Source organism: Natator depressus, chromosome 2, assembly GCF_965152275.1.
Source record: "Natator depressus isolate rNatDep1 chromosome 2, rNatDep2.hap1, whole genome shotgun sequence".
Classification (NCBI taxonomy): Eukaryota; Metazoa; Chordata; order Testudines; family Cheloniidae; genus Natator; species Natator depressus.
Window position 1 is genome coordinate 175,585,514 of NC_134235.1, and position 27,508 is coordinate 175,613,021.

General features: G+C 41.2%; 1 protein-coding gene across 6 annotated transcripts in view; it reads left to right on the forward strand.

Moving 5' to 3' along the window:
- The window catches only part of ELMO1 (engulfment and cell motility 1), a 418,423-nt gene extending 391,398 nt beyond the window's left edge, over positions 1 to 27,025 (forward strand). For 4 of the 6 annotated variants that reach the window (XM_074945335.1, XM_074945337.1, XM_074945338.1 and 1 more), the window contains 4 exons: positions 9,201 to 9,308; positions 14,248 to 14,330; positions 20,108 to 20,185; positions 25,713 to 27,025. In XM_074945335.1, coding sequence (XP_074801436.1) covers positions 9,201 to 9,308; positions 14,248 to 14,330; positions 20,108 to 20,185; positions 25,713 to 25,913 — 470 coding nt within the window. In that variant the 3' untranslated portion in view covers positions 25,914 to 27,025. The remainder of the gene's footprint in view (positions 1 to 9,200; positions 9,309 to 14,247; positions 14,331 to 20,107; positions 20,186 to 25,712) is intronic. The other 2 variants (XM_074945339.1, XM_074945340.1) reach the window with 2 other exon arrangements.
- Positions 27,026 to 27,508: the final 483 nt, after the last annotated feature.

Genomic DNA, 27,508 nt, shown 5'->3' on the forward strand with positions numbered 1-27,508 from the left:
GGAAGAAATGCCCTTTTGTCTTTAATAACATACAATTTCTCTTTAATCTTCATAAAGTGGGAAACTATGTACTGCAGCTAAAGACTCTTGGGTAGTAATTTTTGCATGGAGGAGGAAGCCTGGTTATATAACCCTTGAAATTAACAACGCAGGGGCAGCATGTTTTTGAAGGGGACCTGCGATAGGAATTTAAAGGGGGAAAAAAGTCCTTTGCAGTTTGTGCTGAATGCCTCCACTAACCAGGAGTAGAGATGAATCAGGTTTAATTGAAAATAGTTAATTCAAAACACATCCTTTCTCCTTTTAGTTTCTGCAGCATTTTCTTTTTTACAGGCAGCCTCCTCCACCTACTCTTGTTTTGTTTTATAAAAATAAAAATGCAAAAATAGAAATCTGAGAGTTTGTTGAGGTGTAATTGGTTAGCCTAATACCTCAAGTAGCTCTGCAGATCAATTAATTAAGGCTCACATAGAAGTCTTATGTAGGCCACAATGATCTCTGTCTAAATATTCAGGTTAATTAAAATCATAAATAAAGACCATTTACAGAGGGAGAAAAAGTACTTGAATATAAATTCAAAACATTGAAAAGAAAAAAGATGAATCTACCCATAGCAATATTGAAATGTGCAAGGTCATTTAGTTACCTGTATTCTAATAGCACTACAAGACCACAGGCTGTACTTGGTGCAAATTTTTTGCCCAAGGATTCTTTAATTGTTTACAGTGTGGATTGTATTTCAGTATAAAACTTGGAACATGGGCCATCTCTTCTCCTGTTTGTGACCATGTGGACCACTTCCTTTCCTGGTCCTAATCATATAAGACTGTTGTGGCACCCCCAGCATACAGTTTACATGGAACAGTAATATTAGGAAACCGTTTAATGTATCTTAGCTGCCTTTAATGCAATTGGAAACAGCACCATGTGAAGAGCCAACACTAGGTAGACCATCAGCAAGTGCTCACCAATGGTCCCCGGACCACAATTTGAGAGCTGGTATCCTAAATTTAACAAAGTGGTAAGATGCCGTTTAGCGAGACAAGGTGGATGAGGTAATATCTTTTATTGGACCGACTTCTGTTGGTGAGAAAAACAAGCTTTCAAGTTTACATAGAATTCCTCAGGTCTGGGAAATATACTCAGAGTGTTACAGCTAAATACAAGGGTGGAACAGATTGTTTAGCATAAGTAGTTAACGGCCATTCAAGGTGATGTGGCCCATTAACACCCCTCAAGTCAGAGGAGGGGGAGAAGAAAAAGAAGATGGCAAGGTGGGGGGTAAGGGTTAAGTGGGTTATAGACTTGTAATAAGCCATAAATCCAGTGTCTCTATTCAGTACATGATTTTTAGTATCTAGCAAAGTGATGAATTTAAGTTTCCAGGTTTGTCTTTAAAGGTGTGGTGCAGGTTTCTTTGAGGATGAGGACTAAGGTCAGATATTGAGCTTTGTGATATGATGTTTTTGTCTCTTATTTTTCTGTGTGCATTCATTCAAGAGCATAATGATTGTCACATTTCACACACACAGTTTTCTTGGGGCATTTAGTGCACTGGATGAGGTACACCACATTGTGACAGGCATGTGTAGGACCCATGGATCTTGAAAGGTGTGTTGTGTGGGGTGTTGATCATCATCGAAGTGGAGATGTGTCTGCAGGTTGTATCTGTTGTTCTGGTGCCACTTTAAGTTGGTGTGTTTTGGTCTGTGGGAGCTTACTTCTGATGATGAGCATGGAGCGGTTGCGGGGTTGTTTGAAGGCCAGAAGTGGGGGTTGAGGAAAGATTTCTTTCAGGATGTGGCCCCCATTAAGTATGGGTTGTGCTTGTTTGATGATACTCCATATGGGTGCCGGTGTGGGATGGTAGGTGTTACAAGAGGTGTGCAGTTGGAAGGGGGTTATTTCTGTATTGAAGCAGATTCTCTCAGGGTATTTGAGTGACCCATTCCATGATGCGATCTACTTCTCTGGTGAAATGTTCTTGTTTGGTAAAGGCAGTTTTACGTGTGTTCAGGTGTATCCCAAACTTTCTCCGCAGAGCATGTTCTGTGGTATCTGAGTGCCTAGCTGTAGATAACAGATTTCTTCATGTGTTCGGGGCAATTACTGGATCTGTGAAGGTGTGGTGATCCAGGAGTTTCTTGTATATACTTGTCTGTAGAGTTCCATTGTTGAAGCTGGTTTCAGAGTAGCAGCCGTGTTAGACTGTATCCGTAAAAAGAAAAGGAGTACTTGTCGCACCTTAGAGACTAACAAATTTACTAGTCTTTATTGTTGAAGCTGATTGTGGTGTCCAGGAAGTTGATGTTAGTGTGGGAGTGTTTTAGAGAAAGAATAATGGGTGGGTGGTGGTTGTTGAAGTTGTAGTGGAAAATCAATGAGGGAATTTAGGTTATCTAGCCAGAGGCTGAAAATATCAATGTATCTCAGGTATAGCGTTGGTTTCTTGGGCATTTGTCCAGAAATTCTTTGTCAGGGTGGCCTGCGAAGAGGTTAGCATATTGGTGAGCCATCCTAGTACCCAGGGCTGCCCCCATGGTTTGAACAAAGTGTTTCTTGTTGAATGTAAAATTATTATGGGTGAGAATGAAATGGATGTGTTTGGCAATAACTTCAACAGAGAAAGCCCGGGAGCTTAAATTTGTAACTTTGCGAGATACTAAAAATCATGGACTGAGTAGAGACATTGTTTTAATAAACCATAAATCCAATATATACCCACCTGAGGGGGAGGGATATCTCAGTGGTTTGAGCATTGGCCTGCTAAACTCAGGGTTGTGAGTTCAATCCTTGAGGGGGCCATTTAGGGATCTGGGGCAAAAACTGGGGATTGGTCCTGCTTTGAGCACGGGGTTGGACTAGATGACCTCCTGAGGTCCCTTCCAGCCCTGATATTCTATGATTTTATGAACATAGACCCCTTAACTTTTTTTTTACCTCCCTCTACCCATGAATGGAGAAGTGTTAACTGGCCACTTTACCTTTAATGGTCCCTTGAAATGTGTTAACTACTTATGGTAAACAGTCTGGTCCACCTTGCATTTAGCTGTGACACTCTGAGTACATTTCCCAGACCTGAAGAAGAGCTCTGTGTTTGAAAGCTTGTCTCTCTCATCAACACAGGTTGGTCCAATAAAAGCTATTACCTCACCCACCTTGTCTCTCCAATATCATGGGACCAGCATGGCTACAAAAACACTGCATTCAAGATGGCATTTAGTTAACAGGCTCCTGCAGCTCTAGTTTGAAGATCAAATATTTTAAGCAAAAAATTCTTTAGAAGGTTAAAAATCAGAGCATTTAAACTTGGTTTCTAAAAGAAGACTCTCTAGCAACTCTACTTAATTACACCAGCTGCCATATACTAGGAAGAGGGATGTTTAAATGTTCTGTTTTTTTCAGATTTTATAGAAAAAGTACAGTTAACTGGTCCAGTTTCCTCTAGTGGCAAGCTTTGAGTCCCCTGCAGAAAATATGCCCTGAAGAGGGTCACAGCAGAAAATATGCCCTGAAGAGGGTCACAGCAGTAGTTGGGAATCTGAAGCACTCAGTACAAACCACAAAGTGAGTGGGGCCAGCAAGACAGAAGATTCCATCAGCTATAAATACTGGTAGAGCACCCGGTAACATACTGATTGAGTATAAACCCAGTGAAACTAAACCTGGCCCAGCCAGGCAAGATGCCTGATGGATAGCTGCCTGTCCTTCCCCAAGGGATGAATTTTGGGATGGGACTGAAAATTCTACCCACTGACACACACAGGAGTGACTTAAGCCTAGAGGATAGTTGGCATAGTGAAGTAAAGGGATGATAAAATGAGCCAATGGAAAATGAGTGAATTTAACCTTTTCCGGTGTACAGGTCTAGGGAGGAACAATAATTAGGGTTAGGGCAGAGGACTGGGAATCAGGTAACCTGTGTTCTATTCCAAGTTCAGCCTCACATTTTGTAAATTACTTTGGGCAAAGCCATTTTAAGCCCTCTGTCCTCCAGGTTCCCCATCTGTAAACATGGGAAAAATAATACTTACTGTACTTGATTGCCAAGATCAGATCATTAGTGTTTTTAAAGCTCTCTGAAGTCCTCAGATGGAAGGCACTGTGAGAACTGTGTTATCTGTCTAGCTGTAATCTTAGTAATCAAGCTGGTATCCCTAATAACATCAGTAATTCAACGAGAATGAGCAAACCAGACTTAAGAACTGGCTAGGTGGTTTTAATAGCATGGTAGTTGTGAGTACCAATAAATCATGGCCCTTCTTTGTCACTCAATATTGTTTCTTATAGCAACAAGTTATCCTCCCAGAAACTACTGTTGTATTAATTTAGATGAATTTATGGGCCTAAAGAGTTAAAGGTGTGAACGTGACTCTGAAACTGTCCAATATTAAACAGTTTTAAATAAGGTTTGGGTTTGATATACAGACCTCAGCCTGCTTAATACAATGGCAATCACATTAGGCAGTTCTTGCCAAAGGTTAGAAATGTATTGATTGGAACACATGAAAAGGGAAAAGAACAGAAAAAAATCAAAACAAGGCAAAAAGCATTGAAATTGACTGATTATGAAAAACAAACTTAATCAAAAACCTGTCAAAGTTCCTTTGCAGAGACGGTAAATACTGGTTAAAGTCTCTTTTCAGTCGAACAGTTCTCCTTGGAAGGGAGGAAAGCGTTATTTCTGTTAAATATTGAGTCTTTCCTGCTTTTAACAACATGGACAGACGCAGAAGGAAGAGAAGAGATAGAACAGTAAAGATCGGGGAAATACGGCTTTTGTTGAAGTTCTTAGGATAGAGGGTGACTGGTCAGACATGGATGGATGCTTTGGACTGGCAGGTTAGCTATGATAGCGGATGTTCTTGACTCTGGCTCACTTCCCTGTTCAGGGATGTCATGCGATTGGTCTGGTCAGGTTCCTATCCTTCACTCGTCCTTCTCAGGCTGAGCATTTCTGGATGGGCCATCTCATTTCACCATGCTGGTGCTGTGCAATACAGTTAATCTCAGGATCAGATGAAAAGCTGAGAGAAAGAGAGAATAGGAGGAAGAGGGTTGGGGATGAAAAGGAACATGCAAGGAGGGGAAGACACAGCAAGATTTCACCTGTATCAGGCTGGTGACCTTACTGATGCAGCAATGATCATCAAGCATCCCCACTGGCATATCAAGGTCTGGTGTCACAGCAACAACCCTTCCCACAGTGATGGTACAAAGTTTTATTTTTCTCCCCAAAAGTCTCTCTTTTTTTTTTTTAAGGGCCCCGAAAAGGTGATGAGTGGAGTAATCCATCCTCTGTTTATTTCGCCCACCAATTAGGCCTAATATCCAAAGCACCAATTTTAGTCCACTGATTTCTGATCCTCTATTCCTCTGGTTTACCAGTCACAATTTTAGCACAGTCCTTCAGTGGCATCAGTAAACTATTTTTGTTTAAATTAGCTTAATCTTTCTGTCTTCTTCTCACATCTTTTCTTAAGTAGTTTTATGTAACAAGTCATGGTGATAATTCTTGAACCATTACCCACTTTTTACCAGTTAGGCTAACAATTAGGGTAAATTTGTACACCCAATTATCACAACACCACCCATTCTAAAGAAGAGTTTTATCAGTGCATGTATAACATTAGATGAAAAATTAAGGGTTTTGTGCCCAGCTCTCAGCAAAGGGCCCTAGACTATGGAGCATCTCTACCAAGGGAAATCAGGCTCAGCCTAAGACTAAGTGTTGAGGGCAAAATGCAAGCTGCCCAATTTTGATCTGACCATTTCACCAAGGAAGAAAAAATTTCTCCAGATATATGCACAGACCCACAATTCTACAGAGTGCAGAGTTGAAGTTCCATTTTGAAATCCCTTTCCAGTCTTTTAAGTCCCGGCTCAGTACCTCGATACCAAGATAATCATTTTTAAAGGCTCTACAGGCCTTCCTAGCTGTACTTTCTTGATTTAAAACTGCTTCTTCCTAAAAATGATTAAAAGGTGTAAGAACTTGCACTTGTATTTTCTTTTCGTTTGTTTATAGGTATTTGGAGCTGGAAGACAAAAAATGCATTTTTATCAGCTTAACGTTTCTTGTGTCCTAACCATAACATGGTGTCCTCTCTTTTTCTTATTACTTAGCACCATTTTGCGTGGGTCCTGTTTTAGTTTATCCTTTAGTTTAAAAAGCAACTGAATCAAAACATTTACCAAACCTACCATGTAGTAAAATAGCAACATGCACCTGCACTACTTCACACACCTCCTATAAACCAACATGATGCCTTGTAAAGCAGAGATCCCTAAAGAAGGTGCATCAAGCTGAAAACTAGCTAGCTGTGGCTGTGATGGGTGTGGCAAGACACAAAAGGAAAATGAGATCTGTTTTCAATTGTTAATATACTGGTTGCCCTTCTCTCAGCCTGGGTAGTATGGTCATTGGAACCATATAGCTGACGGAATATCATCAGTTCCTTTTGAAGGTCTCATTTAAATCATTTCCCCTGCCAGCAAAGTTTTACCATGGCGGCAGTTATGAATGGGACTCCTGGAGAGTTGCACTGGACACACGATGAGCGGCCGTCTATGATTATTAGTTCTTTAATTATCCTTTTGACATTAGGAATCATTTTACAGGCCTTCCTAGCTAGGCTTTCTTAGTTTAAAACCATTGCTTCCTAAAAATAATGTAAAGGAGTAAGTACTCGCGTTTGTATTTTCTTTTTGTTTTTTAGAGATTTGGAGCTGGAAAAAGGTTATTAAAACACTCTGATCATTAGTATGTTAATGATCTGGTCCATTTTAGCTCCTTCAATAACTCCAGTGCATAGTCTTTGATGATTCTCTCCATGTTTCATATTAATTGTCCTTATTGACACCATCCACTTACTCATTGCCCAAAGGTATTGAGACTATAGTAAGGTCATGCCGACTTTCAATAGGAAGAAAGGATATTTTAAATCATAAGAAATTGCTAGCTATGTTCTCGTGTACTGTCCAAAATTGTAAAACTGTCTCATGAATAGATGAGGTTGCTCTTAGAGCTAGAGATTATATCCTGATACTATATTTAATAGGAATGCCTCTTTTTTGAACGAAAAGGACAAGTTGTTCCAGTGCTGGATGGGGGCAGGATATGTTTTTTTTAAGCATTAGGTTTGAAACATTTCTGGTAAAACTACCTAGAACCAGAGGTTCAAATCCAGGGAGAATTAATTCAACCATACATTCTTCCAAGACTCATAAATTGAATGCCAAGCAGTTTATTATGGGTCCTTCATATAAGACCATATAAACTGAGGGCCCTGTCTGCTCTCTTATGAAGCCCCTATAAAATTTTTGTAAGCACAGAGACTTCTGGTTTCTCGACTACAACTTCCCTTCTCCCCAGTGCTGTGCAACACACTATGTGCTGGTTGCCTGCAGCCCTCCATCCCAGGGATAGCTGTGTTTCAGTGGCACTTTATGTACATAGCACAAGACTCTAAACCCAGGCACACACAGGTAAATCAATTAACTCTGGGGTTGCTCCAGATTAATTTTGCGTAACTGAAATTAGAGTCTCTCACCATAGTTCATAAGGTGCTCTGAGTTCTTTCAGGAGAAGGTAGCTACATAAATAGAAAAATATTTGCATTTATTATTTTCCAAATATTTTTGCACATTTGCTGAGTGAAAAAAGCTAATACACAGTGAAAAATAGCTAAGAGAGGGGATCACATGCACAGTTTAAAAATCTATGATGTTCAATCATGTCTCTCCATTAGGTGATTGTTTAATTTATTTTAAAGCAGGGACAGTGGGGCTTACAGGATTCCTAAAAATGTCGGGCTCATGAAGCTAGTCTTGTACTCTGGGGCTGTGTCTATGCTAACCTTTCCCCTAAAATTTCTCACCATGGGTGCCACTCCACTGGTGATAGAAATGATGGGAGTGGTGATGTAGACAAGCCACTAGGCAGGCACTAGCATTTTAACCACCATTTTGTCCAACTTGCTCAAAGTTTTAGGCGAGTCGTAGTTCAGGTGTAACAAAATTGCATTTTTGACAGCATACTGTGGAATGTTTATTAGAGGTGCTGTGGTACACTTGGTACCTGGCTGGGAGTCTGGAGTTATTCTTTCAAAAAGGGAATTGGCAGGCAGTGACCTTGTATGTTAGCTAGTATTTTAGTCTGGCTCTGCCATGAAATATTAGTGGTAGCAGTTCTTGGCAAATATTAAGAGGAATAATAACTGAAGAAGCTGAAGATGGGAAGAAGTGTAAATATACTTGGGCTCCGAGAGAACAATATGCATTTGTGGACATACAAAGTAATGACTTATTTGTTATCTAGAGCAGGGATTGGTAAGCCCCTGGCGGGCTGGGCCGGTTTGTTTACCTGCCGTGTCTGCAGGTTCAGCCGATCACAGCTCCCACTGGCCATGGTTCACCACTCCAGGCCAACGGGGGCTGCGGGAAGCAGCGACCAGTACATCCCTCGGCCCGCACCGCTTCCCACAGCCCCCATTGGCCTGGAGCGGTGAACCACGGCTATTGGGAGCTGCGATCGGCCGAACCTGCGGACGTGGTAGGTAAACAAACCGGCCCAGCCCGCCAGGGTCTTACCCTGGTGGGCCGCTGCGAAAGGTTACCGATCCCTGATCTATAGAATAAGGCTCTTGGTGATGTAGTTATTGAAACCATAGGGAAATTATTATTATGTTCTGTAACACAGTAAGTGTACATGGTGTTTTATAACGCATATCAGAAGGCAAGGGCCACAGTTTTCAAATGTAAATAGTCATTTTTGGGTGCTCCATTTGAGATATCTTAAATGGGTATGGTTCTCAATTACTGAGCACTCTGCACTTCTTCCAAACAGTCCCCTTAAAGGCATCTCAGGTTAGGCACCCAAAGTCACTAGTTTCTCTTGAAAATGTTAGCCTAAGTCTCTTCCCAGAAGGGTTCTTGTTTAACACTGGTTTTCATAAATGGTGGCTGAATGAAAAAGAAATGCTGCAAGAGGACCAGTTCAAAGACTCTTCTTAATTATGTGAATTATTATGAACAGGCAAAGTCCTTGCCCTCCTCAAAACACATCACACATTCTTTAACCATTACACAATACTACTTCCCTGCAGTTTACCATATGAAATGAATAACTTTTCTCCTAAGCTATTGGTGGATGAAGATGAAAACAGATGTTAACCTTTTTTAATGTATTATTTTGTCAGACAAATTTTGGTATTGTCGATTATCGCCCAATCACAAGGTCTTGCACTACGGAGACTTGGAAGAAAGTCCACAGGGAGAAGTTCCTCATGATTCTTTGCAGGATAAATGTAAGTCATGTAAATGTGCTGGCTCTTCTATTAGTTAATTTTTAAGTTACTTATTTGCCTTTAAGACAATGCAATATAAATATCTCCACTAATGGGCCCAGTATGCCATGCCCCTCTGGTTAAGGTATATCTTGTCACAAGCGTTCTTCTCAAGTACAGACCTCTGGGCAGTCTATAAAGTTTGTCCGCCTGCAGTGATGGTAGAGCTTGCAAAGTGTGTATTTTTTCAAGGCTATCTAATTGCAACTCTACCCAGAAGGATGTGACCGGTTCCAGTCAATTTATGCCACCATTTGGATTGTTCACCTCAGTTCTCTTGTTTAGCTTCATTTTGAAACCCAAAATAAGCGGCCAGATCTTGTCTTTGCGAATCCATGGGTGGCATAGATCTGCTCTTGTGGCCCGGGAACTTGTGAGATCTGGGTTCAATTCCAGACTCTGCTACAGCCTTCTTCTGTGTCCCTGAGAAAATTGTTTAATCTCTTATTGCTTCACTTCCTCATCTGTAAAACAGGGATAATAATTCTCCTCTACCTCATGGGGGTTGTAAGAACATACACATTAATGATTAAGCAATATTCCAGGACCATGATGGGGGCAGGCCACAGAAATATTTAGATAGTAAGCATGGACGTTTTTTGATGTGTTCATGTATCACTCTCAAGTTTTGGAAAGCGTGCATGAGGAATGCATACTCTGGTTTCAGATGAGTCCTCTTTTGAACTTTTAGTTTCGAAATGTTATGTTTCCTACATAGTAACACAATTCATTCTCACTGCCTCATCAGACTGCAGATGTCATATAAAATCAATTTGGAATAGTAAACACCTTTTGTAAGTGAAGACAGCTGTTCCTGCTCCTGTAAATGGTCAAGTATCTGGGAGATAAATCCATGATGGAGAGCAGATGAAGGTCTTTTTCAAAAGTTGAGACAACTAGCTTGATTATAATGGTTGCATGCGCTTAAATGATACACTATTCTGAGAAATGGTGTAACTTCTCTCTTTTCAATGTGGGTTATGTGTCCTCCTCTGTGCCCAATCAACAGAGCATGTCACTCTTTCACGGATCCCATCTAGGGAACGTAAAGAGAGATTTTCAAGAGCACCTAAGGGATTTAGGAGCCCAAGACCTATTGAAACTCATCCCCTTTTGAAAGTGTCCCCCTTAGCTTAAGACATAGAGGCTCAAACTGTAGCTCAGGAGGTCCTAGATTTGGTCTTTGATGATGACCAAGATAATAGTCATGACACATCACCCCAAGAAAATGAGACTAAAACTTAAAGAATGGGTAAGAAATCATTTCCTTTCATTAGTAATAAATGTCATTCTTGGCATTATCGTATCAGTCACCTGTGAGTAAAGTTCATACAAGTTTATTCTGCTTCCTTAGTGAAGTAAAAGAATAATTCTGCAGATTTTGGAAATTTCTCCAGCCTGGAAACTGAGAGAGAAGTAACTTAATAACCTAAACTTCTTACACTGATTTATTTTTATTAATCAATTAACACAAACCTTTGGGATAATGAAATCAAAATCTTTGTTCTGCCCCCATCCCATAAAAATGTCTGGGTGCTGCTTTGTGTTGGCCTGGGAAGATGACACACCTAACTGGAGTCACATCATAGTGGCATTTTACAGTCACATTCACTTATTTTCATTGCTGTACAGAATTGCCTCAAGGGTGTTTCGTGCTTTTACTGGAGTCCTTTGTCAGAATCTAGGACAGGGTTTCTGATCGCTGCACAAAAGCATTGGCGCTGGGAAAAGCTATTTGTTTGCTCTGCAGTTAGAGAAATAGGGCAAAAATATTACAGTAGCTTTGGAGTGAAAGATGAGGCAGTGAACCCCACTCTTGAACTGTGGCTTTAGTGACTGGGCCCCAACCTCCATAAAATGTGTATGTCAGATGACCAAGTGAATTAGATAGTGACAGAATTTGAGGGAGGGCCACCATTCCTTGAGTGCCACAGACTTTTCAGGCTCAGGGGGACACATAGTTTATCACAGCAGCCATTACATTAGAAATTAATTTAAATGGAACATGAGAACCATCCAACTCATGTAAATAGAGCCCAATAATAAGGTGCTACTGTTCTAGACATGCCATATAGAACTGGCTTTGGGAACCTACAAAGCCTGTGTCTAAGTGCAGTCTCCCTAGTTTTCGAGTCACCCTATAATGTGGGACTACAGAGATTTGCTACCATCTGAATGTACTGACCTACCCCCTCCTAGACATAAAGATTACTGTGCTCTCCACTGCCAGCTTTGGACAAGCCGCCTTGCTCCTCCTGGCCATCCAGTGAGCAAAGCGGGACACACAGTGGTCCTTCTCTCTTCCCATTCCCCAGTGCAGAAGGGGGAGAACCAGAAAGGGGATGAGGGAAAGGAAAATGAGACCGAGGTGATTTGTATAGAGGGGAGTCCTGTTTAGATGAACTGGTACCATCAGTTCTCAAAAACGCCTTCTTTCATATCCAGCTTGCTAGGAAACTTGGTCCCTTCCTCCCAGATGAGGACCTGGCCACAATAATCCATGCACTGGTCATATCCAGGCTGGATTACTGTGACTCATTGTATCTGAACGTAAATGTGAAGATTATGCACAGGCTCTACCTGGTACAGAATGCAGCTGCCCACCTCTTCTATGGCTTAGACTATGTCAGACCCATGATCAAGATCTTCCACTGGCTCCCTGTCAGCTTTCAGTGCCAGTTTTAGGCCTTGGCTAATTTTCAAAGCGATTAATGGATCAAGCCCCAGCAACATCAAAGACCAAATTTTGACCTATGAATCACCATTACAGTTGTATGCTTCTGGGACAATACAGATCACAAAACCCAGGGCAAAGCGTATGAGATCTGGGAACCATAATTCTTGGTACAGGGGATCCGGCTATGGAACAACCTTCCAGATGAGATCAGGTGAATTCAGTCTGACCATCTTTAGGAAATGTTACAAAGCCTTCAGTTTCGAGAAAGTCTTTTCACCATAAGTGATACTCACAACTCACACACCCCCTTTTATTCCCAAATTCCTTCCAGCCCCTCAAAAAACCTACCCTAAGCAGAGTGTTGACGCTAAAAAGAGAAAAGTGCCAATGACTCCATGGAGTCCACTAGGGACTTTGCTACGGGTATTGCTATCTTTGCTATGAGGAAGTTGCTTAGGTACTCCAGTGATGGGTGGCACTATAAAACCCTAAAGTAGACAGAAGGAGGAGAGGTTGAATAGATAAGCCCAGGAATAATTTATGCTTCTTGTGGTTTACTGTATGTAAAAAAAATCCATTAAAAATTGCACTGTATTTTAATATTTTGTGTTGTCTTTTCAACCATAACACTGTGAGTGATACAACCGTTTGTTGTCTTGACTAGAGAAGACACACATATAATACATAAAATACGTGTGGCTGCTGAGTCCATCGGGGGAAAAATGCATTCTCTACTGTAGCATTTCCATTAGAGACTCTAAAGACTCAAGCAATGACAGACTTTCGTGTTGTTATCCTGCTCCATATGATCCTTTTCCAAAGTCACAAGATAATGGGTTATTTATAGATTGTAGAAGCTTTCTGTCATTCACTGACTATATTATATTTAGAGTATATAGATTTTCCATAATGTAATTACTGCCGGAAAATTGACTTCCACTTGAAGCACAGTTGCATTTATCTCTGTGTTCTAGTGACCTCAGCAAGTTTACTCCTGCAGAGACTGTGACAAGTGAAACTTTTCAAAACTTTTTTTAAATGAACTTACTTTAAAAATGATTTAAAAAAAAAAACAGTGATGGTTGGTCATTCTAAGCTTTATATAGTTTCCCCATCAAAATCACGAGAGTGTGATTGAGCAGCCAGTCATGGATAAAGTGTAAAACAACATGAAAAAATTATATCTAAATTAATAAGACAGATACCTGCTATGTGTTGGTTAGAGCAGTGGTTCTCAACCTTTTTATTGTGTGTGGACCACTTGAAAATTGCTGAGGGTCTTGGCACACCACTTAATGAGCTTTCCAAATGTTTGTACCATTAGCTAAGTATTGTAAAATGCTTTGGATAAAAGCGCTATATAAAAAAAACTTAATAACCATTAACATTTTTTTATTCTACAAATGAAAGCACACAACTCGTATTTTAAGATCAGTAGTCTTACCTTTCTAGTGCAATGGATGTGCCCTCTCCCCCCCGCCGCGGCAGCCCCCGAGCTGGGGCTGGGAAGGAGGAGGTTCTCACCCCAGCCACAGAGCTGAGGCTGGGAAGGAGCGCTGTCTCTCCCTGGCAGCCGCAGCCCTGGAACTGGGGAAAGTTGCCTTTTTCTCTGGCCACCGCAGCCCTGCACGTCCCCAATTCCTCCCACCCCCTCTTCTGACTCCACTGCCCCCTCCCACTTACCCCCTATTCCCCCCAAGGCCACCACCCCACCTTACATGTGTGTCTTCTCCAGGGTCCGGGCACCTAATTAGTGGAGCCACACCTGCGCGGCTCCACTAATTAGGTGGGTGGCCCTTCATTCTTTTGTGTGTGGCCACCTAGGCGTGCATCTTAGAGGGTACTATCCACGGACCACCTGTATGGAGCTCGCGGATCACTGGTGGTCCACGGAGCACAGTTTGAGAACCTCTGGTGTAGAGGTGTGAGTGTACATAAAGCCTACACACATCTACACAAAATCCATTTTCCATCAAAAGTCTCAACAAGAGGGAGAAAGCAGAATCCTAGTTCACATTTCCATCTGGACGTGTGAAACTTGAATCCCTTATGTTAAGGCTCAGTGATGCCTGTTTCAGTTGTTTTGCTTAGTTTCCTTTTTCACAGCAGACTCTGGTAATGGCATCGTAGCTGGAATTTTTGACACATCAGTTTGCCTCTTGTTTGACAGCACAGCTTTTACACATTTTAGTTACGCTCATTTTCTTTTTTTTTTTAATGCAGTACCTGTGGCAGATATAAAGGCAGTTGTGACAGGGAAGGACTGCCCTCACATGAAGGAGAAAGGTGCTCTTAAACAAAATAAGGTATGACTTTCAAATTATTATAAATGTTCACTCTGCAGAGTACAAAGACTGTGAATTTGACCTTTCCTGAAATAACTGCATTCTGGCTTGTTGCAAATCCATTTGTACGTGAACACACACACACGCACTCACACTCTATTTTTCTGTCTTTTTCTGTTTTGATCTAGGACCATGTGAGTCAAATTATTAGACAAGCATACTTGAGTGGGCTCAACGCTATGTTTAACTTTCATGGCATCTGTGCATTATGATAATTGTGGATAAACACAACACATACGCACAAGTGATCAGGTGGTGCTGGCTCCTGGTGGGTTCCATGGAGTCTAACAGAGTAGCAATACCTATTGATGAGTGGCCTAGCAATGTTACCTGCTGAAAAATTATCCTCATTAAACAAATAAATTGTGCTTACCGTATTCTCTGATGAATCTGTCACTGCATCCCTGTCACACAGCAAAGATACAATTTATGTCCAGTTTATAGTAATTTCAGATTGAGGTGTGCTAGAAAACCCAGGTGTAAAATGGATGGTGATGAAAGGATGCGATGTGATATTTGAATTTTAAGGAGGCAATGATGCGTGAAGTGTTACAGTGGGATTGAGAAGAGGAGGCAGTGTTCAGATCCAGCTTAGGTTTAGGATATTTTTCAGAGTTTGGGGTCAAGAAGCTGAAACTAGCACTAGTGTTCAGGTTTCATAGTGCTAAAATCTTGAGCTTTTTTTTTTCCTTTTTTGCTGAGAAGTTAGTTCCCAATTATGAGAGCTTGGGAAATCCAATGATCTTGGGAAAATTCTGCCATCTTTAAAGGTGGAAATCCCTTACCAACAGGTGTATTCATGAGACTTCCATCAACATGTGCTGCAGATGAATGTCAGTGGGGGAATCAGACCCTCATGCTTTGGATCTGACTTGAAACCACAGGGTTCTAGCCAAGGGATTTGAATCTGAATCTATCAATGCCTGACATTAGGAATATTTTGAAGTTCTGCTTTTGATCCACCTCTAGTTGTGATGCTTAGAAAGATTCTGAAGCATAAAATATTAAAAATAGGATTTCCTACCTCAGTAGTGTTTAATTTTGAAAACAAAATGTGTGTGTTTAATGTTCATGAAAGCGTAGGACTAATGACAGATCTGGAGCCAGGCACAGTGAGGATGGGTGCAGTGAAAGCTTCCCCATGTAACCATTGCAATGTACCTTTCTCCGTCCATCCCTGCCTCTGGTCTTTTCCTACAATGAGAAGGAGATGAGGACAGGTAGAGACAGCTGAAACTAGCTTTTCCCTCAGTAACTGATTCTAAGATACTACACTGATGAGTGCAGGATGGCTGGAGGGACAGACCATCTCAGAAGCTCTGTTTGCGTATGTTTCCCACACAGGTAACTAATATCAGCTCTATTTGGCTTATAGAGCAAAATAGTCATTTTGAAATATAGAGTGTACCCTCATCTTCTTTCACTATAGAATATTCCTGATTGAAAATGAAAAGCCTTAGCAAATGAAAATCAAAACCACACAACAACAAAAAAAGCAAGGAAACATTTTCCTGGTTAATTTTCTGAATCAGTACACAAACACACACATACCCACAATAGATTTCACACAGCTCCTACTTATTGCTGCATCTGAGACATCAACAGCATTTGGCTGTGGCAACTATATGATATATATGAAGTATTTTTAGTGCTTCCTTATCTTGGCATTCATTTGTCCACAAAAACAAAGACAGAAACCATACAGTGGGTGATGAAAATTTGTCATCTTTATAAAGCAGCAGTGTTTAAGTAGAGTTTAATGCTAAATAGCAGGGCTACAGATTTGTATGCCCTCAGCCGTCAGTAATGCTCCATATCCTAGGGTAAAATTGCAATGGACTGGCATAAAGCTGCTAACCAAAGATGTGGAGATTGGGAATTGATAGGTAACATAATTACATCCATAGCTGTTGAATTCAGTTTTTGGTACAGACTGTAATAATCTTTGTCATTATTCCATTTATTATGTTGATTTTTCCGTGGCCTCATTTTCTGCTTTAGGAATAACAGAATTTGGAAGATGAGTTCTTGTGTAATACAGACTGTATGAACAATGTCTGCAACATTTTAATAGTCTGTGCAGAATATTGCAGCACTGCTTAAATAAATTTTAATTTAATTTAGTTTGACAGCTGAGAATCATGTATCAAAATCTCACAGACCCTGTTTTCTTTGTATTTACAAAATGTGGAGCGTAGGTTGAAGTTTCACAATTGGAGAGGATTTAAAAGAACACCTTCATCAAGTTATGACATATATATAACAAGCACCTTAATGTGTATTCATTGGCAGAAAAGAAAATTAAATGAGAGAATGAGAATGTTACACACAGGAATAGAATTGGCAGAATGTTCTTAACAGTGGCTTCATCATTTCTCCATTGGCCAACATCAGCCCTTATTCTTCCAGTGGGATCATATAGAAATAAACAGGAACAAAGCTGAACTGGAATTTTGATGCCATGTGAAACTGGAATGGCTTGATAGAAGCAGACTTGAATCCATGGTTGTTTAGTCTTGCTCACATTTTAAATTGGGTTCAATTTTTAAGGCTCACTATTAGGCTCATTTGTGCTTCTCATATAATATTAATATATTTTATGCCAATGAATTGTATTTGATTTAGAAGGCATTTAACAAGGAAGTATGAGACACATGTTCATCTAGCCATGGGTATTCCCCAGCCATCCCTTCCATTTGCTGACTTGGCAAGTTTAAGAACTTAAGAACAGCCATACTGGGTCAGACTAAAGGTTCATCTAGCCCAGTATCCTGTCTTCCGACAGTGGCCAATGTCAGGTGCCCTAGAGGGAATGAACAGGACAGGTAATCATCAAATGATCCATCCCCTGTTGGCCATACCCAGCTTCTGGCAAACAGAGGCTACAGACACCGTCCCTGCCCATCCAGGCTAATAACCATTGATGGACCTATTCTCCATGAACTTATCTAATTCTTTTTGAACCCCATTGCAGTTTTGGCCTCCACAGCATCCCCTGGCAATGAGTTTCACAGGTTAATTGAGCGTTGTGTGATGAAATACTTACTTTTGATTGTTGTAAACCTGCTGCCTATCAATTTCATTGGGTGACCCCTGGTTCTTGTGTTATGCGAAGGAGTAAATAACACTTATGTACTTTCTCCATCTGTGGTGAATTTTTAGTGAGCAGAAATTAATCTAACTTACATTGTTCAGAAACGTGTGTTCTCTTTAATTTCATCTTGGTTATCACTGAACAAGAACACCAGCAGACATTCTAGGTAGTGTACTGTGGGAACCATCCTGCCCTGGCATTGACTTAAGATGACTTAATAGGCCTGTGGTTCCCAACCTGTGATGTGGGCTGTAGGAACCATGAGACCACTCAGGATGAGGTGGAAGGATGCTCACATGGTGGTTTCAGCTGCATGTGACCACTTGTGCTCCTCAGCCTTAGGCAGTGGCAACATAACAATTAACCAGTAGCAAAGTGATCTGAAGTTTCAGATCAACCAGAAAGTATGTATAGGGTGTAATTTAAAGTTTGTAATCCAGATTCTGGTCTTGTTACACCATTGTAAATATGGAGTAACCCCACTGAAGTCAATGGAGCTACTCTGGCTCTGTGTTCCTGTGATCAAATCTAGTCTGGTATATCTGCTATAGCCACCATAGATTTACAGTTGTTTCATTTTTGATCCTCAATATCATGAATGTAGGAAGCAGCGCTCCTGTAGCTTCTAGAAGTATAGGAACAACAGTTGTATGCCTCTCTTCTCTCCTTCTTCAAGAGAGCCAGTAAAGACAATTAGTGTTATGAGACCACTGACCAGGAAGCAAAGGGGTAAAAAGAGCCTGCCCCATGATATGGAAGGGAATATTTCTGAATCCACCAAGTAGAGGCTACACTAGTCACTTCGCTAATGACCGTTAGCATGCGGTAAAAACTAGTCAGAGTTGATATTGAGACATGCTGCAATAACTGATATACCACATCTGCTTGCTAGTCTCAGCATATGGAAATACCACAGTGCCTTAGCAGTGTGGTCACTGTGATAAATGCTAACTATTTATTTACATAGGCTGGCATTTTCAAAGGAACTTGATTCCCATTGACTTTCAATAGGGGTTGCATGCTTCCCTGTCTCCCTTAGGCTCCTTTGAAAATTCCAAGTTCAGATACATAGGGGAGAAAACTGATCATCTCTTTCCAACCTCCCCCTCCCTCCCTCAAAAAAAATCTTATTTGAGATATTTATAACTGAACAACAAAAACAGTAATATCTCAGATAGATGCAGCTACTGCATGGGAGGAGCTAACATTTTTTATTTGTAGCACTTTATGCTCTCTAAGACCATTTGAAATGGAAAATAAGAATGTGAACCACATTGAGAAACTTATTAATTTATCCTTATTATTACAGTATTTCTTATACACCAATTATGTACCCAGTGTTGTGTCAGAGTTTATAATATAGCTCTAGAGCTTACATGGACTTGCAACAGGTATGACCTGTACACACACACACACACACAGCGGCCGCCCAACCAAAAGATCTTACAATCTGAGTAGACACACAGATAATGGCATTTTTGAAGAGCAGAGCATGGAAGGTGGAAGTTATTGCCACTAGGTTTTGTGGGACTCTTGAGTTCTCAGGAGGGGTTCAAAGGAGGAGAGGTAGGGAGTTAGCACCTGATTTGGGAGCCTGTACAATGCAGAGAGGACAGCATGGAATAAGGCACTGAATCTGCAATGGGAAAGAATTGAATGAGGCAGTGAGGAGAGAAGCTTGGACTGGAACATGAGGAGTGGGGAAGCGAGAGTAGAAGGAATGAGGGTAGAGATGTAGGAAGGGGTGGAGTGGTGGAAAAGTTTGAAGGTGGTTATACTGTGGCCCAGATTCTTGGGGGCAACAGTGGAAGTGTAGGTGAGGAGAAACACACAGGTAGCTTTTTCACCACGTTTCTGCCTTCCTTCCTTATATTATTCAGGGAAACTCTGTGTAGCTACAGAGCTGCTTTATGTTACACCAACTTGTAATGACTCTCTAAAGGGTGTTATGTTAGTGGGGATCACCAGAGTGCAGGTCTGTTTGAACACACACCCCTCTTATCCCTAAAATGCCCCCTACACTAGTGGGGGTGGGCCCTGAGAGGAGGGTGAAGAGTCAGCTATGGCAGCCTTCTGTGCTCTTTGGAGATTTCCCTCTGTGTGGTTGGATCCAAACCCACATGGGACACATTTGCCCATTCTGGTTCCGATGGCAACCAAAATGGCAGAAATCTCCTGAGAATGTATAATTTTGTAAGATTTCCAGCATCAATGATGGCACAAATACCACAAAATGAACTGTCCTTGTGAGATATCTGTCTTATGGGGCTATGGCTATGCGAGGTTTTGGTGTCTCTGACCTCAGACCCTAGCCATGGCATGGCTCAAACCAGAACCCAAACTCTAACCTAAGTTGGAACCCCACACTGTCACTGCTACTCATTTCAGATTTTTAGCCTTGCCTAAATCCCATTGGCCCCAGTGTTGGTTCTGTTGTCAGTGTCTCTTGTGATATGTTGGCACCATGGCAGTGTTGGTTGGAAGTGAAGTAGAATTTCAGGTGAGTATCATTTTATTCTGGTGCGTATGGTAAAGGATTTCAGTTTTCTTCAGAGTTGTTGGGAGGGAAGAGAGCAAGGTGTGAATGTATGACTCTTTCTTATGGACTTCTAATATGGGTTTCTTTGTGACTGTGTTCTTCCAGGAGGTGCTTGAGCTTGCTTTCTCTATATTGTATGACTCAAATGGCCAACTGAATTTCATTGCTCCTGATAAGCATGAGGTAAGTAGAGGTTAAAGTAAGGGGAAACCAGGGTGAGGTGGGGTGGGGAACACAGCTGTCCTGCGTCTCTAAAGATCATACGTTTTCAGAGACAGTCTTTTTGTTCTGTGTCTGTACAGTGCCTAGCACAATAGAGTCCTGGTCCAGGAGTGGAGCTCCTAGGTGATACAGTAATACAAATAATAATAAAACAGAGAGAGACCTCTCCCTCTTCTGTTCTGGGAGAGCTGTGCTCTCTCATAACTCCCCCTCCTCCTTTCCTGGTGTGGTAAGAGCTCCTCTTCTTAATTCAGTCTACCTTAATCACTGGAAAGTAGGTAATTCTCCGAAGGGAATATAAATAAAACTTCAGTCTTCTCCTACGTGATCAATAATCAATTCATACAAGATTACAGATTAATCAAATTAACCTCAGGATAACGTCCCTGGCCTGTACTATCAAGACTGTTAAACACCAACAGGCATCATCAGCTAGTCTTGACCGCACTCCCATACCATCAGTGGAGTTTATGGATATAAACACATTGGCCTTTTATGGTACTGAATGGCACAGCCCCCCGTTCTCAGTTTAATGTTGTTAAGCATGCCCCGGCACACAACACTATACATTCTGCTGTATCCACAGTGTGGGATGGGACATAGCTCTGTGAGCTGGTGGGTATTGGTGCAAATAAAAAAGCAAAACAAAACAGCCCACCCCCAAAGAAGCATACACCTTGGAAGATAATGGTCAATTTCCAAATTGACGGTGGAAGCATCACAAATGATTGTCTCAAAGAATTTGGGATTTCCAGATATAAACTTAGAAGGATGCTTAGCACAAGAAATGACAACTAAAGTGCATTAGGTATGCAGCTTTCACATTTGCAATTCTGGCTAAAATCCTTCAAACAGATGTTAATTCTGATAGAAGTAATGAGTTGTGCTCATTTGGCTTTTCCTGAGGATTAATTTTTCAATGTCACTTAGAAGCTTTTTCGTTCCAGGAAGTGATCTGATGGCAAATGTTCAGTTAAGAGAAGTTGACAATAAGGTTTCTAGAGCTCCCAAAGCTTCAGCTACTGTTAAGAGTTACTGTTTTAGACAAGACATAGTCCTCTTGAACCTCTAGACACAAGTTGCGTTCTTTCTGCCATAAATTCTGCAACAATTTAATTATAGTCCATGTTGGCTCTTAGGGGCAAATTATCATGGAAATTAGTAAATATTTCAGTCACCTCCACCGGAAAATGCAGCCTATGACTACTGCCATCTTCTAATGAACCAACACAGGCCTTGTAATCTTTTCCCAAATATCCTCCTCTGTTTTTACCTTCAACTTTGTCCAGCTTCTTTAAAACAAAATTGGCATGCCTGAAAAGGTCTGCGTTTGTGACCAGAAAGGCAAGGGCCAGTGTCAGGGCAGGGCAGTGGGCAGCCAGTGTGCATGGATCAGTTACCAAGTTGTGGTGAGGAGACGAGTAGCGGAGTGGGGGGGTTGAGCCAGGTCGGGATGCTAGGAAGCAAGAGTGAGGCTCCAAATTGCAGACAGAAGGCAAGTAGCCGAGTCAGACATGAACCGGTGTCAGGGGTTCACAGCAAGGCAAGGTCTGGAGGCGGAGGAAGCAGGCAGTCAGTGTCATTGCTCAGACAGCTCCCTGTAAGGGCTTCCTAGTTTATATACAGGCATGGGCCAATCAGCTGGATGCAAGGGGCTGCCACTCAGGCCCTGCTGGGCAATACTTCCTGCAGCATTTAGCTTCACAGAGTTCCCCCACCAAAAATCCAGCCCGAGTTTCTGGTGGTGGTGCAGATATGTCATAATTGGTCTTAATTTTGCAGTGTTAACTTAACTTAGCAGTGTTCCCAACTTTTGAGATTTGTCTCTCAATATTTAGTGTGTTTAAAGGCTTAAAAACCAGAAAGCAAATAAAATGAACCCAATTTTTTTAACTCATGATGTGTGAGCTACCATCACGGTTTTGGGGGGCCTGACTCATGATCTCTTAAATTTGGCAATCGAGCTTAGCCAGCTGTCAACGCTCATTGCTACCCAGAGGTCTGAACACTTTGCGATCACACTGTCATATTTGTTTTTCATTTGAATGCTGAGAGCCGGTTTTCACTGAATACCCCACCCCACCCCCCAAAAAAAGGTGGATTATTCCCTCCCTGCTTTTTGACAGAGAAGGTCGTGAGACTGGTTATAATTAGGTTTCACTGCCACTTCATTAAAATTAGTCTGTGTTAAATTGAGTTGATTCTTCAATGGCTCTTAGTCTGTTTTGTATGTTGAAAGAAATACCACTGAATCAATGCTGTAATTTTTCTACCAACTCAGTAGGATTTCTAGCAGTTCCTAAATTATATATGTCTGATTAGGTTCACTTGCCAAAGTGGAGATGAGACAAGGAGTCCCTTTCTCCATCCACTGCGCCCACATAATAGGTGGCCAGAAGAACGTTGTCAGGAGCTGGAAGGGGCTCCAAATCAGTACTATTTGAACCAAAGGAGGACTATGGCTCTGCCCTCACCAGCGCACTGAGATGCTTGCACTGAGGGAGCGCTGGTTACATCAGATGATCAGATGTTACAGGGAGAGCTTTCCAGCATGCTTCCACATGTAAAAGCCCCTCCGTTTCTTTTGCAATTATTCCTTTACTTCTCCTGATAAAGTGAATCCTGGCAAAACCATTTTCAATAAATCTTTCTTATAGACATGTTTAAGGAAACTATGTATTTGCAAAATACCATGGAGTTGTGTGTTCGGCATTAATCTTATTTTCAGGTCGGCTTTTTTTTCTTTCTTGGAGGCCTGTCTACTCTAGGGAAAAACTGTATATTTTAAAACATGATAGCTTAGCACGATTTAAAATCCTATTGTAGACAGGGCAAGTTAGAGTTTGAAACCTTATTAGCTGGTCAGCATGAACCATAAATAGAGCCCTGCAAATGCGCAGATACCTGCAGACCATTTTTGCAGATAGTGGATCGGATGCAGATACAACCACACAGGGCTCTTTTCCCCAGCAGCGCCTGGCTGGCGGCATCTGGTTCAGACAGCCCAGGGGGGTGCAGCGTGCTCAGGACTGGTGGCCAGTAGCTGGGGCTGGGCAGCAAGTCGGACTCTGGGCTGTCCAGCACGTGCTTGCCGCTCCACTTCCTGTCCAGCAGCTCGGGCAGCTCCAACATTCCCACCATGGCCCGGCCCAGCAGCACTGGCCACGCTCCCAATCCCAGCCTGCCGACTTCTGGGCAGCAGGTCCCACCCCCGACCATGGGGATTGGAGCAGGCGGGGCTCCAGCGCCCCACTGTGATGCAATACGCACTGCCGTGTGCCGTAGCTCGCAAGCACCCAGGAGCAGCACACAATGCGGTGGCCCAGGCCTCCAGCCCCCATCCTCTGCATCGCCCATTCTCCTTGAGTCCCATCCCGTAGTACCCATTACCCCAAGTCCTCACCCTTCCGCTGCCTCCTCCCTGCAAGACCCTGCACCCCCACTCGCTCCTTGCCCCCGCACTCCATCGCTAGCCCTTGTGAGGTGGCTTGCTGATGTGGATACAGGTAAAAGACGGCTAGCGGATCGCGGGTTGATCCTGGAGGATGCGGATCCACATGTTTGTATCCATGCAGCTCTCTAACCATAAATTCCCCACTAAGCAGCTAACACATTAACACTACAACTTGCCTTGTCTATATTAAAGGTGAAATCCTAGCTCTGTTGAACACAATGAGAATTTTGCCACTGACTTCAGTGGAGCAGGATTTTACTCAAGGATTCTGAAGTATGTTAACTCTCATATTTTAAAAACACATGCTTTTTCCTAGTGTAGACATACGCTGAGATTTTTTTTCTCTGATTCTTATCAGTATTCTTTTTCTTTTCTTGTGCAGCACACAATCAGCTGTAGCTATCTGTAAGTTTGGCTATAACTTACAGCACAGGGTTGGCTAATTTTAAAGTCCATCCTTTGGCATGAAATCCAGCAGAAACATTTGTAAGATAAAAATTCAGTTATGGTTGATTTAATTTTTCCCTTGTAACTAGGACACATGAGTTCATGATTGAAATCTTTTTATTTTTAGATGATACCATTCAAGTACTTTTGTTCATAGTTGCGTAAATGGTTTGTAGTAATAAATGGAAGTGACTGATTAGAAGTTGACTCTTGTTCACCAGCCTCCCCTGGGTTTGTTGCTTATTTAAAACAGTTATTCAACTTATGTTTATCTCAAGCTGTCAGCTTTGGAGTGAGATTGCATTTCCTATTAAAAAAAAAAGAGAGAGAGAGAGAGAGAGAGACAGCAAGAGAAGAGGTTCTTTACAGGCCAAACAAAGCTGTTTAGAATTATGCCAGGATAACTTGACATTTAGTTTTTATGAAGGACAGAACATTGATTAACTTCATACTACTGCAAGTAATTTAGTTTCCTGCTTTGGAAAATACATCCATACATATTTATTAACATAAAGAGGTGCTTATGTATAGGTTGTGTGTGTGTGTGTGTGTGTGTGTGTGTGTGTGTGTTTGTGTATCCTTGTTCTTGTGTATGTGCGTTTGTATAAACACATACTTAATATGTATTTGTACGCAACCTCACCTACATACAGCATGTAGTTATATACTATATTACATATTTCTATACTGGATATATGATGTGAAATATATTTGATCAGATCAAATGTATTTTAAAATCAAATATATGATTGTGATAACACAAAAATTAGATATCTGAAAAATCCTGGTAGGTTTTCTAATCCACCTCCCTGATAGTGCAGGATTCTTTCCATATAATACATATTTTAGTTTCCACAATATAATTAGCATTTATGGCAAATATATTTTTCCATGTAGGTAAATACTAGATCAACATGGGTCCAATTTGACTCCCATTGAAGTCAATGAAAAGCTTCCCTTAGACTACATGAAACTTGGATCAGGCTCGTAATGGTTTATGATTAAAAATACATGGGTTGTTTGTTTGATTAGTGTGCGAAGGGAAGACAGAATATCACGCTACAAAGTGGCACTCTTGATATTGAAGGAGAAGTGTCTTTTAGAAACTACTTGGTTTACTGTATACAATTTTCTAGTTTATCAAATATTAGAGCTGGTTGCATTTTTTTAGTCAACATTTTTTTTGAATTTTTTAAGTAAAGGCCTTTTTTCAAATTGAAATTTTCACAAAGAAAATTTTCACTGTGTTTGAAATTTTCCAAACAAAAAACCACCCACACAGGAGCAATTCCCCCCAATTTTTTTTAAATGGAATATTTTTCATTTCTTTCCATTTGTTTCCCAGAATTTTTGTTGCCATATTCTGACCAGTTGTTTGAAACGTTTACCTGTTTCACGTTAAATCACTAGCTAATCAATATGTTTAAAATTAAGCCAAAGAAGTGCTTAAGCACATCTGTCTAGTTTAATTTTAGAGGTGTTCTCAGTCACTGGAGCATAAATTCACTGGAGAAGATGCGGTTGGCTGATTTGTTTGCATGGGAAAGCAGGTCTGGACTTAATGGAGGTTCTTGTCTTCCATGGCAGTACTGTATCTGGACCGATGGACTGAATGCCCTCCTTGGGAAGGATATGATGAGTGACCTGATGCGAAATGACTTGGACACACTGCTCAGCATGGAGATAAAGCTGCGTCTCCTCGACTTGGAGAATATACAGATTCCTGATGCTCCCCCACCAATTCCAAAGGAGCCCAGCAACTATGATTTTGTTTATGACTGTAACTGAAACTGCCCATTGAAACTCCCATTTAAACTGGAAATATTATAACTGGAAAGATTAAACAAAGAGAGAGAGAAGTCCACATGTGCACACCTTGGATTATGGACTATGGTTAAAGCACTCACTTTTCTTTCCATTCCCTGCATCTTTTCCTTTCCCCTGATCCCAGCTCCCCCATTGCTAGTCAAAAACTACATTGCTTTAATTAACTTCTAATTGCAGTCCATTGGATGTGGCTAACGCGAAGACCACTAAGCAGCGTCCATCAGAGGAACTTTTACATTTTTAATGCTGGAATAGGCATTCTAAATAAAATACGATGCTTCCAAACTGCATGCCTACGAAACCAAACCTGGTGCTGCAGGTGCTTTATCTGGAAGTGGGGAGGTAGAGAGGAGAAGCAGCTACTGTAAGTGGAAGGTGGAGAGAGCGAGATTTTCCCAACCCATCCCAAGAGTCAGCTCACAACTGATTCCAAAAAAAGATGAAAAGTATTAACTGTTTAAACTTCTGCACCATCATCACTGTCATTATCCTTTACATTGGCAACAGTGTCTCCATCATCTGTGCTCTGCCAGAGTTATAGTTTCCTAGAGTGAGTAGTTTGCAGGTTTTTGCTGTACTGTGCACTATAACACTGCAATGCTTCTAACTTCTTTTTTTGCCGTCTCTTAAATAGCCCTATATTTCTCCCAAATTACTAGCACAAATTGTGAATGAAGGCACTAGTTGTGTTCTCTCCCTGTAGCTATTCTAAGCCTCAGTTGCCTCTAAAATTGGCTTGATGCTATCCAAGGTTTTTTCTTTTTTGGTTCAAAGTAAAATAATAGTTTCCACAGATTAATAAAAATGGTGAGACATCTAAATCAGCATCGTCATTGCTACAGTGTTACAAGTTTGCAAGGGATTTCTTTTTTGTTTTTGTACAACGGGTTCTAACTTTTTGGTTTTGTTCTTTGGCCAAACAAATATATTTAATGAAAAAGAATTACATTGTGAGTTTATTTAGAGATGATGTTTTTATTTTTAATATCCATTGAAAACATTTGTCCGGGGAGGGTAAAATATCCAATATTTCCTTCAACTTTGCTGTTGAATAAAATCTGAGTTGTGATGATACTGGAACTTTGTTTTTTTTTATTTTGAAGTTCTCTTTTACTCTTGTCATTTCTAGCACGTCTGAGGCCTCTGCTACAAAGGGGAAAGGGAAAGCGTAACTTTAGGCTCTATGGTAGCAACATAAGTGTCTGATTATAATTACTATTTATTTATTTGATGACAAAATTGCAATTGGCAAGTCTAAAAATCTGCATTGCAGTGGATAGGTGAGCCTTTCTGAAAGGCAGCCATTGACAAATCTAAATGCAAAGCAAACCGGTACAATTACAGTCAATTGTAGGCCATTATTTTTAGGTTCTCATTTGCTGAAATATCTGAGCCCCACATGCTTCCCTCCTCTTCCCTGAGTGGAGCGAACCAGAAACCAAGGCTGAAGATGCACAGTATGAGGGAGTGCTGGCTTTGTTTCACGTTTTTCCCCTCCTCCCTTCTCCAAATCCTTTGGCTGCCTACCTGTAGGTATTCCACTGGGTCAGGCGCCA